Source organism: Fusarium venenatum (assembly GCF_020744135.1).
Source record: "Fusarium venenatum strain MPI-CAGE-CH-0201 chromosome Unknown EDB82scaffold_2, whole genome shotgun sequence".
In the NCBI taxonomy this organism is placed as follows: Eukaryota; Fungi; Ascomycota; class Sordariomycetes; order Hypocreales; family Nectriaceae; genus Fusarium; species Fusarium venenatum.
In genome coordinates, this window is record NW_027072130.1 from 1,678,907 (window position 1) to 1,691,127 (window position 12,221).

The 12,221-nt window shown below is 49.3% G+C and overlaps 4 protein-coding genes across 4 annotated transcripts; 2 read left to right on the forward strand and 2 right to left on the reverse strand.

Moving 5' to 3' along the window:
* The first annotated feature begins 539 nt into the window (after positions 1 to 539).
* On the forward strand, positions 540 to 4,774 carry EDB82DRAFT_132594 (uncharacterized protein). The gene is made up of 5 exons (XM_025733418.2): positions 540 to 1,669; positions 1,725 to 2,579; positions 2,628 to 2,856; positions 2,906 to 3,010; positions 3,058 to 4,774. Exons 1-5 carry the CDS (start codon positions 748 to 750, stop codon positions 4,595 to 4,597), a joined length of 3,651 nt encoding a protein of 1,216 aa, XP_025584326.1. The 5' UTR covers positions 540 to 747; the 3' UTR covers positions 4,598 to 4,774.
* A 422-nt stretch (positions 4,775 to 5,196) lies between these two features.
* On the reverse strand, positions 5,197 to 5,504 carry EDB82DRAFT_523273 (mitochondrial 54S ribosomal protein bL33m; the record flags this gene model as incomplete). Its single annotated transcript, XM_025733419.1, has 3 exons — positions 5,197 to 5,240; positions 5,298 to 5,414; positions 5,492 to 5,504. The coding sequence occupies 3 exons, from the start codon at positions 5,502 to 5,504 to the stop codon at positions 5,197 to 5,199; spliced, it is 174 nt and encodes a 57-aa protein (XP_025584327.1).
* A 2,498-nt stretch (positions 5,505 to 8,002) lies between these two features.
* EDB82DRAFT_132637 (pyridoxal phosphate-dependent transferase) lies at positions 8,003 to 10,017 on the forward strand. The gene is made up of 3 exons (XM_025733420.2): positions 8,003 to 8,024; positions 8,224 to 8,784; positions 8,836 to 10,017. The coding sequence occupies exons 2-3, from the start codon at positions 8,394 to 8,396 to the stop codon at positions 9,885 to 9,887; spliced, it is 1,443 nt and encodes a 480-aa protein (XP_025584328.1). The 5' UTR covers positions 8,003 to 8,024; positions 8,224 to 8,393; the 3' UTR covers positions 9,888 to 10,017.
* Positions 10,018 to 10,579: 562 nt separating this feature from the next.
* EDB82DRAFT_523275 (26S proteasome subunit RPN7-domain-containing protein) lies at positions 10,580 to 12,171 on the reverse strand (the record flags this gene model as incomplete). The annotated part of the gene is made up of 3 exons (XM_025733422.1): positions 10,580 to 10,778; positions 10,836 to 11,641; positions 11,725 to 12,171. The coding sequence occupies 3 exons, from the start codon at positions 12,169 to 12,171 to the stop codon at positions 10,580 to 10,582; spliced, it is 1,452 nt and encodes a 483-aa protein (XP_025584329.1).
* Positions 12,172 to 12,221: the final 50 nt, after the last annotated feature.

Genomic DNA, 12,221 nt, shown 5'->3' on the forward strand with positions numbered 1-12,221 from the left:
CAAACTATGCCCAAGAGAGTGCTCTCGTGAGAGGAAAAGAAGACACCATCACCTAGGCTTACTGTGTGCTGGGTATCGAAGTAGGCAGGAAATGGCGAGAGTCGCCTTTAGGTATAGAAGAAGTGGAAGCAACAGAGACGAAATAAGGTTAATTTATGCTTTTCAGACCAGACTCTTTAAGTTTATACCATAAAGGCCAAAGGTCAAAGGTCAATGTTTCTATTACCCACCAGACGCAGCAACTGTGATAGGAGAGTAGAGTGGCAGAACTGAACCGAACAGATAAGGAATAAAATGTTGGAATTGCGGCTACTGTACAAAATAATGGCATTGGTATAAGTGCTTCGTGACTCAAACGGCTGCATGTTGTGATGATGGTAGGAAGTGAAGAATGGCAATGGTTACTCGGATGCACCGGCTGCTCTTTCCATTCAAAAAATGTTTTACAGAGCACTCGCTGGCTGTTGCTTCCTCTGCACGCCCACCTTTACCTCACCATGATTGAAAGGGAAGCTACACAGCGAAAACTTTCTCAACTTGCCAGGCAGAAGGTGCAATGTTGTGGAAAAGGATGGCTCAACAAACCAGGCAGCATCCTCCTCTCATCCAAAACTCTTCTTCTTCAACGAATCGATTCACTGGAAAACTCTCTCTTTTCTTCATACCCTGTCACGTTGGACTTCTTCACGATCAAACCCATTCTGTTGCTCTGTCTAGATCAAGGCCGTCTTGGCCTGTGATAAGACAATGTCTGCTTCACCAGCATCAAGGTCTCAGAGCCTTGGCCAAGATACCAACCTAGCATCATTCGGCCATAACAGAAATAATAGAGATTTCGAGAAACTACCCTCCATCATCCCTGACTCCCAAGTATCATCCAACGTATACGCAAACCAGATTCCTGTCACATTCGGCCACAACGAAGATGGTAGAGGTTTCGAGAAACTGCCCTCCGTCATCCCCGACTCTCAAGTAACATCCAATGTGTACGCAAGTCAGATTCCCGTCAAACGGTTTTCCGTATCAAAAGAGGACGTATCAATATCCAACATCTCTGAGGGTTTCTCCTTTGGTGCAAAGAAACCACCTCGTCCTGGGCAGTTTTCTGAACGACCCAAAATTGACCAGTCTCAGCCAGGTGATGCTTCCAAGTTCTTCAACTCGACGGGCGCTCTTCCGCGCATTTCTCCTCCTGATCCGCCACGTCCTCTCAACATACAAATCCCTCCTCCTAGTCCACCACGCGCCCCTAACATGCAGAGTCCTCCTCCCAACCCACCACGTCCTACTAACGTACGGGTGCCCCGACATCCACCCTTGGATCTACCCGAGATCGGACTGGTTGGGAGACAATCTTCCCCCCAGGACTCTCCTACTCTGTCTCATCGAGATATCTCAGTCTCTCCTGAGCAACAGGAGCGACACTCTCCAAAGTCTCCTCGAGAGGGAACTCCTCAGAAGATTGACTCTGGCCCCGTGTCTTTGTCTGCTGAGAGGTCTAAGATTCCCTGTAGGGACAGAGCTCCTTCTGCTAGGCTACACGCGCCGCCCCCAAGAACCAAGGCATTCTCAAGCTCTCCACAGCCTTCTAGAGTGGTTGACTCGGCAGGAACACCTCGGCATATACAAGACAAGAATCGTCTCGAATCTTTCTCGTCTAACGAAAGTGGTAAGATGAAATCAATCACTTCTCAGGGGTTATTCATGCTAACACAGTCATCTAGCACGTAATTTTAAGCATCTAAAATTTCCACTTCCACACATTGTCCAGAATAATCCAACTCATCATAGTGTTTCATCTCCGAGTACTTGCGGTGATCCGGAAATGCCTGCTCCGCAATCTCCAAGGACTGCGAGACGAAGTCGTACTTCAGGTGGTTACTGGTCCAGGCAGCCAACTGCAAGATCTGATCACTATAGAGACTCGGAGAAACACCACGATCGCCCGCAATCCAGAGAAAGCAATGTCTCCAGAAAACGATCGTCGAGGCGAAAGGATCGGTCACGAACTACAGTAGATCCTGAGCGAAAGAAGCTTGCTATGCAGAATGTGGCTCAACACTGGAACGAATGTATCCAGATTTCTGAGGCTGAACGTATCGAAGCAGCCAAAGAGATTGCCCGCCTTGAGGATGAGGTTCACAATGCAGAAGAAGCCTTGGAGATGTCAAGGCAGCTCATCTCTGAGAAAGACGCCGCAATTCAAGAACTAACGGATCTTCACAAAAGTCAGGAAGAAGAAGGGTCTTTGGTCGAAAAAGAAAGTCAGAAGCTTCTGAACGAGGTCGAATCACTGCGTTCAGATCTGGCCAAATCCCATGAAGACAAAGAAGCGATTCATGAAAAATATCGCAAGAACCGAGCCAAGCTCAACGAAGCCATCACTGAACAACAAGATCTTTTCAATCGGTCCCGTGCCCGCTGCGACGAAATCGCGGAATTGCAAAAGGACAAAGAGAAACGTGATATAGATGTCAAAGCCGTCGAGTTGGCTCTTGAGGCTAGTCGAAAGAAACGTGAGGAGCTTAAGAGCTGTGTCGAGCAATATCGAGCTGAGACAGAACAAGAGGCTCAGAAGAGTAAGAATTCATTCCTTTGAGCGAGTACACTGACCAATTGTGTCCAAGAAAACCACGCCATCGAGAAGCTGAGGACGAAGCTTGAGCATCAGCAACAAGAAGTCATTCGCGAGAGGGCAGCTGCCAGTGAACTTCAAAGACAGCTTAAAACGGAATCAACTCTGATAGATATGGTGAAGAACATCCATTCTGATGTTTTTACCCTGAAAGAAAATAATGACAAGCACAACGAACGGTGCCAGAATCAAGACAGAGTGGCCAAATGCCTTTCCGAAAAGTAAGCCGCCGTTACACTTACCACCAGAAAATCTATTAACAGACCTCAGACTCGATCGTATAAGCGACCACCTGAATTCACACATCGAGGGACAGATTACAAATGGAGACGTCAAATCAATGCTGGAGAACTTCGAGACCAACATCATTACTCGGTATGCATTCCCACATATCTTCCGATTCTTCCACTAAGTTGTTCTAGCTTGGCGTCGGAAATATACAATGTCATCTCGTCACAGACAAATGCAGCAAAGACTGCTGCGTGTTTTCATGAAACTGTCCATGGCCACTTCGAAAAACTACATAATAATACGGCCGAACAGCAAAGCACCCAGTCTAAAACCCAGCGGTGGTTTGAAGAAAATCGACAGGTTTTCGTCGATTATCTAGATGCCATATCTGCCAAGACTGTCGAAACTCAAAGGGCTTACGAGGAATTGAAGAACGACTGGGTCGACTTTTCTGAAAGTAACTCCGTCTGGAGGGGTAGCTTCAAGGACAATTTGCACAACGAGATCATCCAACAACTTGAGAATCGAGAGTCAAAGATTGTTAAGCTTGAAGAGACGCTGCGCCAGGTTTCTTTTGGATGGTCTCAGAAGCTCGAAGGTATGAGATCATCTATGCTCGAAAACGACCAACAGACCGAGAAAGGTTTGCAAGGGGCCATCCGTGAGGTCAGAGAGACTCTCGACAAACGGTTTCAGGAGCAAAGTATTGCATCCCAGGGCGACATCTCCAAATCGGAAGCCATCCGCTCCACGATAGAAGCGCACCTTGAGCAAGTCCGACGGCAACTAGAAGCAGTTTCATCAGGCGATCTCGAGTCCCAACTTCTACGCGAGGCGTTACTTGAAGAACGCAAAAAGACTTCTGGCCTACAAGAACATCTTGTCAAATTACAAAGCGATGCTGGCACCAGTAGTGAACTTTACCGAAGAGAACGCAAGGACTTCAAGGCTATGGAGGCACTCAAGAGTCAGCTGGAAAGCATGAGTGTACGAATGCCTCGTGTGGAAAACCTGAACACCACATTCAACAAAATGATTGACCTTAATCAGATATTACAATCAACGGCTTCCTACTTGAGCAAAGAACACAATTGGGTCAGGGACGAGTTGGCTGCCAGACGGCAGACCATCACTCCTAACGAGTCACAGGAGAGCGAAGTCGGAACTGAATTGGGTTACTTCCAGGGGCAGCGTTCCGAGGAGCCACGTCCTGGCCTCCAGACACAGGACACTGGCGGCAAACGCCCCAACGATCTCAGTGATGTTTTGACGCTTGATGTCCATACTCAAGGAGAGAGATATCGCCGCAGGGTTGTCGTCGCCAGTCCTACAATCGAAGAATCGTTGCCAGCCCCTCCACTTTCAATTGCACAAGAGCAGCAAAGGCGCCGAGAGCCCAGCGTTGCGCGGCCCATCCTACGACCAGCAGCTGCATTGATGAAAGAGGCAAGTCCTCTCAGGACTGCCTTGAATCATGACCAATACAACCAGCCTGTAATAGCCAAGGCGAGCTCAGCTGCGAGCGGCACCAACCCAGCCATGGTAGAACAAGTTCGCACAAGGTTGATGCCAAGAATGGGGAAATGGGATTTGCCCACCATAGAGGACTTTACTAACGAGTCTGTCTTGAATGATACGGAGGGAGCCAAGCCAAGCAAAAAACGTCTCACAATTACCGATGAAGGAAATGACACTGCGAAAAGGATCAAATCAGAAAGTCAAGCTGAATAGGAAGACGCCGGCGGCATGTAAGCCGCAGCTACTTCAAACATACATATACCTCAAGAAGCAATGCGACTCATATACTTAACACAAAAACAGACAAGGCGGGACATGAGGGGTCAATGTTGCACGATTCTACCAATCTTCAGTCGACCGAAAATTCAAGCATATTATGGTTACCGGCCCCAGAAGAGGAACAGGCAGGCATGCCTATGGAGCGGCCAATGATGATTCAGTTTGGTGATTTGAAGGAGACAATTTGTGGACGGTGATGGGATGTGATTTTCTCCATGGTCTGTAATTAACCGGTAGACATAGCTCAAATACAGAATGCACAGAAGTGCTGGGTTCTGATCGTTAAATTCAATGGCATATCAGTGTAGCCATGTCGTGAGGATATAGTTGTAATCTATGTTGTACATGTTGAGTCGCATCTGTAGAGCGAGGATCCCAGGGCCCAAACTCCAGTAATGCTCTTTTGTGTATTGTTACATGGCGCGTAAGTGATGCGGCCGTCGAGTGAGCTGTTTCTAGCTCAAGCAAGAGATGGAGGAGTCGAAATTCTTGTATCGATAAGGTATCGTCGAACGAAATTGGGTGGGCGACGTTCATTTCCTCTTTTTGGTCTCGAGGAACAAGACCTTCTTGCGCACTACAATTAAGTGCATTAGCTAGTTGTTCAGAGTGTTATGGATTCGTATGGTCGTACCGATGGGATCATATTTCAACATGCTCATCATAGGTGCGGTTCTAGGACGCTTGAAGGTGTAGAAGAAGCCAGTCATGGCCATGGAAACGAGGCGTGCATGCACCAAACGAGCCTTGGCTATAGAAGAATTAAGTCAGTAAGAGGTTTTTCTGGTGAATAAATGCGCCACTGAAGCATCTGAAAACCATGCGTACCCTTCTTTGCCATGATGATTGACGATGATCTGATGGCTTAATCTTCCTATACCTCAGACGCTGTGAACGTACATATGAAATTTACGGATCCAACGACGTTGGTCGGAATCCGGGAAAACATGACGCCGCTATAGGGTGACCCATGTCCAGATCTCGGTGAGTGAGTGAGCTGGAATTCTCACCGAGAGGGATTGATTGACGCTTGGATCGACCAATTGGAAGCTGCATATTTACTACCTTATCTGCATGTTAGTAGTAGTTATCGGTACATGATGCAGAGATCCAACACAATTTGAGCAAGGATACCTAAACGTGTATAGATCCGAGACCGGTGCACTTTATTGTTGAACCCTTGTACAGCGTGTTACCAGGTACGATATCGGTCGGGCGTTTTCTCTTCTTTTATAAAGCGGTATAAAGAGCTAAAATATTATAATCACCCTTTACATTTTCCAGGAGTTATTTGTAGATTGTACGACACCATCAGTAGTTACATGTTGATTTACCCGCCGCGGCTGACATACCTAATCTCAGCTCCTAAACCCCAACAAACAACACTTCCCCCCTCATTAGGCTGGACAATAATTTACCTTGACTCCGCGCTCAGCACAACTGTGTTTCTTAGGCTCTTCGTCGCTGTACGACATCGCTTGTTGTGCCGGGCGTCATTTGCGCAAATCTTCGAGTTCTCCTCAGTCATCAATTGCCTGACTTGGCCGCTGTGGGAGTAAGCGAGACGAGGCTTTGACGATCCGATATCAACTGTCAACTTTCCACTCTGAGTTGTCTCTTGGTTTGTCTGGTCATACAACAAGATAACTCTCGCCTCGAGGTAGGCTTTGAGATTTCCCTTTCTTCAAATTTTGTGGATATTCATTCTTCGGAGTCACTTTCTGGCAGTGCTCACTTATACTCTTTCAACTGCCGGTTTCAGCGACTAACTCATCTCTGTGTTCAGCCTCTCAGATCCCCACGCCTCCACAGCTCCAGCCGTGAAACAAGATAAGACAAGGCAAGAAGATCGACTATGTTGTCACGTCGAACTCCCGTGGTATCAGTCCGTCTCGGACAAACGCTGCGATGCCAGCCGCTTCTAAACTCGTTGCGAGTGACTCTCAGTGCTGAGACAAATGAGTCTGCTATCAGTGGACAGAGCCCCGCTATCTCAGGTACGTTTTGTCACAAGAGAGCTTCCATTGTGGATGATGGAAGACTTTTCTGTGTACATTTTTAATTCCCTCAACCAACCAAATGCTTTATTTCCAATATGTACATCTGCAGGGCCGGTCCGGTCCCGTTGAAACATGTTCCCCGCAGAGCAAGATGCTCTTCAAGAGAGGCAAAGAGAGAAAGTTTATCTGATACCAATTAACAAATCTGACGCAAGGCGAGACGTTCTATTGGATCTCTTTCAAATCCTTCCTCTTTCTTATGTAACTGCAAGCGCTGTACCCCTTGTTCCTTTTTCTTTTTCGAAAGTCATTCTCAGCTGCCTTCTTATATTTTATACTCGAGCAAGACCCGAAGATCGGTGTTGTAGGCCCGAGCTAAACTCCGGGATGGTCTCGGAGGCTTCCAGTATCGGTCATGTTCTCGGGATGCTCCGAAGGGTTTCTTTCGGACAAAGTGACCGAAGACGATACCATTCAATGTCATGAATTTAATGTGGCTGCAGTCATATGATCTATCAGCTTTCCGCTATCATGCGGAATCAATATCTGCTGCTGAGTCTGAGTCTGAGACTCCGAGTCTGTGTCTTCCGGGGTCCCGGCTCCGGCCCTTGGAATCCCCAAATCTGCCCCCCATTTTCCATGCTTGGAGGCACCAAACCAACACACCCTGGCTGCATAGACTACCCACGCACTCTCTATCCCTCTCCACGTTCCCCCCTCCAAAGCGTCATCCGTCAGTTGACTGGGCTGAACTGAGCTGAGGCAAATATAATTTGTCCAGTCTTTTCGTCATGGACATTTTTCTGCGCCCCCCTATTCCTGCCCGTTGAAAGTCAGGCAATTTACAGGGCATCATGCGCTGATTTTGGGGAACCCCCGTTACTTTCTGACCTACCTACTTATACTACGTACCTACATCTTGAGGCTTTTGTCAGTACAAGAGCACTGGGGATACACTACTGAAGCTATGACTATGACCATGACCCATGCATCCACCCCGGGTCTCCATCCGCCCCCCAGACGTGGACGTGTTTGCGATGTCGATGTGCTTGTCTGAGTGGGTAACGAAGGGTTTCGGCCTTCTCTAGCCTTTGATTTCCTCTTCTTTTTGCCTTGGTACATGGACATTGTACCATGTGCCCGCATGAGTTTAGTCAATGGATGGGTGCTTTCTATCTGCCTTGCCTATATGGGCATGTCCCATTAGTTTTTTCTCTTACTCTATCTCTTTTGCTCTAATATTTGTATCCGGCTCTGCCCTCGTCTTTTTTATTTCGTCTTCTTCAGTTCACGATACCCTTCTGACACTTACACTTATATTTATACACAAGTGTTGTCTTGGCGTATTAGCCTTCTCCAGTGTATGCCTCTCTCTTTCTCATTCTCTTACACACACCGGGTTCACCATCCTTGTCTCATCCCTCTTTCCCCTTGACACAGGCTTCAGCTCAGGCCTCAAAGCATTGACATTTTTACTTAATTTGGATACTGTTACAAACTGTACAGTAGTACAGTACGGCCAGTTCTTGCTAACATTTGGCTTTTTTTAAACATATATAGTTGGTCCCCGTACTTGGAGTAAATCTATTACTACCGCATCTACCCCACGACCCTTACTCACCTCGACTTGTACCCCGCCAAAAAGTTCTACTGCTCGTCACCCCCACTACAACAACTACAAATACAACCTACACCTACAGACCTCATCTTTTTCGACATATTTTGCCAAAATGAGATTGACTACCGAGAATATCAACCAGCGCGTTGTCGCCGCCAAGTATGCCGTCCGTGGCGAACTTGCTGTCAAGTCCGAGGAGTACCGGGCCAAGATCGCGAAGGGCGATACCGGCGACCTTCCTTTTAGCGAGGTTATTTCTGCCAACATTGGCAACCCTCAGCAGCTCGACCAGAAGCCCATCACCTTCTTCCGACAGGTCGCCAGTCTTCTCGAGAACCCCATCCTGCTCGAGAACGAGGAGGCTCTTACTAAGCACTTTGGCTACAAGACCGATGTCATTGAGCGCGCCAAGTTCCTCCTGAGCAAGATTGGATCCGTTGGTGCCTACAGCGCCAGCACTGGTGTTCCTGCTATCCGCGATAGCATCGCACAGTTTATTGAGCGTTAGTTATGCCGTCCTTGGATGTATATGACCACTTACTGACAACACCCAGGTCGCGATGGCTTCCCTGCTGACCCCAATCACATTTACCTGTCCGCTGGTGCCTCTTCCGGTGTTAACACTCTCCTTAACGTTATCTGCGCCTCTCCTAAGACCGGTATCCTTATCCCTATTCCTCAGTACCCTCTTTACACCGCCACCCTGTCTCTCCTTGACGCCACCGCTGTTCCCTACCTGCTCGACGAGTCAAGGAACTGGGGTACTGATGTCGATACTATTCGCGCTTCTTACGAGAAGGCCAAGGCCGACGGCGTTGATGTTCGCTGTATCGTTATCATCAACCCTGGTAACCCCACTGGCGCTTCCCTCCCTGAGGAGGACATTCGCGCCGTCCTCGAGTTTGCCAACCAGGAGAACCTAGTCGTTATGGCTGATGAGGTTTACCAGACAAACGTCTTTGTCGGCAAGTTCCACAGCTTCAAGCAGGTCCTCTGCAAGCTCCAGAAGGAGAACCCTGGCAAGTTTGACGGTCTCGAGCTCGCCTCTCTTCACAGTGTCTCCAAGGGTATGGTTGGCGAGTGTGGCCACCGTGGTGGTTACTTCGAGCTTGTCAACTTCGACGCCGATGTCGAGGCCCACATCTACAAGTTCATCTCCATCATGCTCTGTGCCCCCGTTATCGGCCAGTGCATCGTCGAGTTAATGGTCAACCCTCCCAAGCAGGGTCAGCCTTCATACGAGCTTTACAAGAAGGAGTACGACGGTATTTTCTCTGGTCTTCAAGAGCGCGCCACCGCCCTGCACAAGGCTTTCTCCCAGATGGAGGGAGTCGAGTGCGCCGAGCCCCAAGGCTCCATGTACCTCTTCCCTACCATTAACCTTCCTGAGAAGGCCACCGAGGCTGCCAAGGCAGAGGGCCGAACCCCTGATGAGTTCTACTGTATGCGCCTCCTCGAGGCCACCGGTATCTGCGTCGTTCCCGGTTCCGGTTTCGGTCAGAAGGAGAACACCCTCCACTTCCGAACAACATTCCTCGCTCCCGGTACCGAGTGGGTTGGCAGCATCGTCAAGTTCCACAAGGAGTTCCTCGACAAGTACCGATGAAGCAACAACACCGATTAGAAAGAGTTGTGATATAGGAAAAAGGCCCCACTGCATCTATCGCGGGCCCGATCCTTTGGCGGGGTCCCCAGAGTGGTTTCAGCAGTGCGGAGCCGAAGATTCGGCACTGCGCTGTGACATGACCCACGGTGTGCGGATGAGAGAGAAGAAAATCAGGCGTCGTTCGACGAGAAATTGCATTGCATTGTTTAGCGTACTAGTCAGTATTGGATAGACAGAAGTTCACCAATCTAGCATTTTTATGATATGTAAAACCGGGACCTTTTCGGAAAGTGTGAGCGTATCAAGAACTCAATTCTGGGGTATAGACACACCATGCTGTCATGTTGCTGATCTTTCGATGTCTGTCACCCTTGTCTGCATGCGCAGGTACAAAAGAGCAATAGCTGGGGTAATCCGATTCTCGTTTCTATAACATCATCCAACGCACATGCAACTAACTCCACAGTTGTCACCTCGGTGTGGATGGGGGTAAACATCAGACCACTTTTTGGTGCCTCACCGGGACCCAGCCAAGTCTATTACCGCAATGGCCTGCCTAATTTATATCATACAGTCAAGCAAATAGGTAAAGGCATGGGATTTGTCTTCTTCTAACCCATTTCCTCCCCCACTGCGTTGTCTTTCTTGGCATGACATTACCAAATACCAGCTTCCTCATCCGTCTCGCACATCTATGCTCTCTCGCTACCCCTCAGCCGCACAGCCTGGCCGTACTTTTGTAGCTTTGTAATGAGCTGATCGCCCTGTCGCACGACGTCTTGGTATTGCTTGTTCTTGTCATCAGGTCGGTTGGTCTCGATGACACCCTTGCCTGTCACGCGGTCGATGGTGCAAGGGATACGACCAGCAGCAATGAAGCGGGCGAGGTCACTAGATAAGTAGAATTAGCTTGTGTTTGTGTATGTGATAGTGGGATAAATAACATACCGGTCGAGGAAGTCAACAGTGACACCAAAGTCGTTGGCCATGCTCTCAAGGCCGACAACACGGTAACTTTGCAGGAGCTGCTGGTAAGCGCGAAGTCGCATCTCCCGGATGAACCAGTTCTTGTGCTCGTGAAGGTAGCGATCCTGGTTCAGGAACGCCTCCTCAACGTTGGCCAGAGAAGTGAAGAAGGCCTTGTAGTCGCCCTTGTACAAGCTGCTGACGAGCAAGGCCAAGGGGCTGAAGTCAATGGCCATCTCAGCTTCGGGCTGATCAGCGCTTGAGCCCAGTGTGGTCAGGTTCACAGCAGCGGTGGCCGTCTTAGGTGCCTTCGCGCCGGTAGTGTCATCAGCACCTGGGCCGGCACTGAGAGCGCCGCTAAGAGCTAGCAGCTTGTCTTCACCATCACCAAGAATTGCCTTGATCTCTGGTGCGTCAACAACCTTTGACTTGAAATCGACTCGCTTGAGGGAAACTGAACCAGCGAGAACGGAATACACAACGAGGTTGGAGTAAGTGCAGAGTTCGTAACTGGTGAAGGTGGAAAGGGAGTCGAGGAGCAGCGGCGCAGCGAGGTTGTAGGATCGAACGGTGAGCAGGTGCAGGCCCTCGTAGGCCTTGAGGCGGTTGCGGCGGTCCCAGTCACCGCCTGTATCGACAAGTCCCCTGGCGCGCTCAACATGCTTCTTTACGAGAGGCTTGTCGCCATAAAACAAGCCCATACGTATTATAGCAAGGACGAGGTCGATCTTGGTACCGAGGATACCCGTCTTTTCGAAGAGGCTCTCGTAGGCGGCGATAGCCTTATCCTGTAGGGGTATTAGCACGGAGAGCTCGAATTGCTACCAGATCGTAAAGATCTGGGCGAAAATAGACATGCCTTATCTCCCACTCGAGCCCAGAACTCTGCTCGCTTGCCTTGGGCGGCCATGACCTCAGTATCTCCAGCTTGCTCCACAGCGTCATCCTCCTCTTTCTGGATCTCTTGTAGCTCACGGTCATTGTCCTCTGTCAGCTGGTTGTAAAGACCCTCATCCCAAGGGAGACTGATATTGGCAGCAGCAGACTTGGTGGCGATCATTCCAACAAGGCTCGACTTCCTGCTAAGAGGTCGGCCAGGAGCAGAAGCGCCGCCCTCGCCGACCGTGTTGAGGACGCCATCGAGAGGGTGAGCGAGATATCGGTAAAGGGGAGCCATCTTGTCCTGGGCGATGGCATCTTGGAGAGCCTTGACAGCGGCTTGTTGCGCATTCTTAGTGGCGTAGCCGTTTGTGAGGGTAAAGACATGCTGCGAAAGAGGCAGCAATGGCCATTTGGCGTACTGGGGGTCGGAACCCATGATGACGGTGCTAGGTGGTCGTCGAGTATGTGCCTAGTTTAATGCGCAGA